The sequence below is a fragment of the Nicotiana attenuata genome, unplaced genomic scaffold (genome assembly GCF_001879085.1).
Source record: "Nicotiana attenuata strain UT unplaced genomic scaffold, NIATTr2, whole genome shotgun sequence".
NCBI classification, from domain to species: Eukaryota; Viridiplantae; Streptophyta; class Magnoliopsida; order Solanales; family Solanaceae; genus Nicotiana; species Nicotiana attenuata.
The window spans coordinates 1-2362 of record NW_017671626.1 but is presented as its reverse complement, the minus strand read 5'-3'; the positions used below and the strand labels follow the sequence as shown (position 1 = coordinate 2362).

The 2362-nt window shown below is 34.7% G+C and overlaps 1 protein-coding gene across 1 annotated transcript in view; it reads right to left on the bottom strand.

The window, feature by feature from the left end:
• The window catches only part of LOC109209380 (valine--tRNA ligase, mitochondrial 1-like), a 20896-nt gene extending 18856 nt beyond the window's left edge, over positions 1 to 2040 (bottom strand). The window contains exon 1 of the mRNA XM_019372639.1: positions 1184 to 2040. Within this exon, the coding sequence (XP_019228184.1) occupies positions 1184 to 2040 (857 nt within the window). The remainder of the gene's footprint in view (positions 1 to 1183) is intronic.
• Between the last annotated feature and the right edge of the window lie 322 nt (positions 2041 to 2362).

The window sequence follows — 2362 nt, the reverse complement described above, 5'->3', positions numbered from 1 at the left end:
AGGGATTATGGCAGAATTCCTCCAGGATTTTACAAAGCCTCTGAAATTCGAGCACCAGCAATTAACTCGAATTTCCACTTGAACAAATTTGGTGAATTGAAGATAGCAGAAAAGAAGAAGATACTTTGTTGCTTTTCTGATGATTTTTGTTTTAGAGAAGAAAAGGGTATTTATAAACCCTTTAGGTGTCTGTTAGGACTAACAGACTCAACCTTTGCCAATAGGCACCTTTTAATACCAAAAGTCACCTCTTTTCAAACCCTTTTAGGTGTCTGTTAGGACTAACAAACTCAACCTTTGCCAATAGGCACCTTTTAAAACAAAAGTCACCTCTTTTTAAAATTAAAACGTTTTAATATTTAAAACGCTTTTTTTATTAATTAATAAAATTAATAGATGACTAAAAGAAATAAATTTCGAGCTCTTTAATTGGCCTAAAGCCCCAAGTGCCCAAGTGCCCAATTTTGACTATTAATAATATAGCCAAATTCTAGTTCCCTCCAAAACATCTTTAAATTATTCAAATCATGTAAGACAAAGAAGTGCTTTTAAACACTTCTTCCTTTCTTTCTTTTTCCAATGAGGGACAAAGCAACATCTTCTCAAATACTCCCATCAAAACACTAACTAATATAATAACCCCCCACTCAGTTAGTGATTGATGTTGTTTATAAGATTCATGCGTATAGTAGGTATCTTTCGATTTAAACCTACTACTTGTATAAACTATTCAAGACCTTGTTGAAATTGATGGTTAGATTAAGTTCTATTAAACCACAATTCCTATTTGACAAGACGGAAAAGCTTTATACACATAAATCGTACCAACTTCACAATTTGTTCACCGTGAGTTTTAGCACCCAATTATGGCCTTGTGCTACTTCCTGAATTCATACACACTTATCAAGTTTTGTATCCCAAACTTTGATAGAAGCGGCACCACTTCTTGTGTTTACATAGGTGAAGATTTAACCAAATCCTTAACACGGACTTCTTTAGTTCCTAAACCGAACTCTGCTTCTTCACTAAGAGTATTTTTTATACTCATCCTCCTTTTCTAGGTACTAATTTCCAGTACCTGCTATCCGTCACAACTATAACTTGTTATTACCTTTTAAACCTTTAATATTGTTGAACAATAAGAAAGGTAAGGTTCCCGTTACTAGTGACAAATTTAAATTACCTTAGACCCATAGCACTTGTTGTGCTTATTATCATATCCCTCGCGAGTCCTTTAGTGAATGGGTCAGCAAGGTTGTCTTTAGACTTGATGTACACAACAGTAATAATTCCATCCGAAATTAATTGTCTTATGTACTCATGTCTTAAAGCAATATGTCTAGATTTTCCATTGTATATTTTGCTAAATGCCTTAGACATAGTTGCTTCACTATCACGGTGCAAGAGAACAGCTGGCATTGATTGTGGCCACAACTTTATATCTAACAACAGATTTCTCAGCCATTCTGCTTCTCTTCCTGCAGCTGCTAAAGCAATAAACTCAGATTCCATTGTGGAATGAGTAATACACGTCTGTTTCTTAGAAGCCCACGAAATTGCTCCTCCACCTAAAGTGAATATCCACCCAGACGTTGACTTGTTATCACCAACACTAGTTATCCAACTAGCATCACAATATCCTTCTAACACTGAAGGAAATCTGTTATAATACAAGGCAAAAGTTTTTGTCTTTTTCAGATAACCAAGTATCCTCACTATACCTTTCCAGTGATCACCACTTGGATTGTGAGTATACCTTGACAATTTACAAACCGCAAAGGCAATATCTGGCCTAGTACAATGCATAGCATACATTAAACTACCAATTGCACTAGCATAGTCTAATTGACTAACAGATCTTCCGGGGTTCTCAACCATCTTGCTAGAAGCATCAAACGGAGTATTAAATTCTTTAATACCCAAATGATTAAATTTGGAAAGAACCTTGTCAATATAATGAGACTGACATAAGGCAAAACCCCCACTATGTCTTTTAACTTTAACACCTAAGATAGTATCAACTTCTCCCAAATCTTTCATCTTAAATTGAGAAGTTAAATACTTCTTAGTTTCATTTATGCCTTGCATGTTAGTTCCTATGATTAGCATGTCATCAACATAAAGACATACTATCACTCCATAGTCCTTTGTGAATTTGGAATAAATGCATTTATCTGCTCCGTTATGTTTAAAACCATTTGATAATATAACACTATCAAATTTTTCATGCCATTGTTTTGGAGCTTGTTTTAATCCATACAAGGACTTAACTAATTTACAAACTTTCTTCTCATTTCCAGGAAGCACAAACCCTTCGGGTTGCTCCACATAAACTTCTTCATCAAGATCACCATTTAAGAAT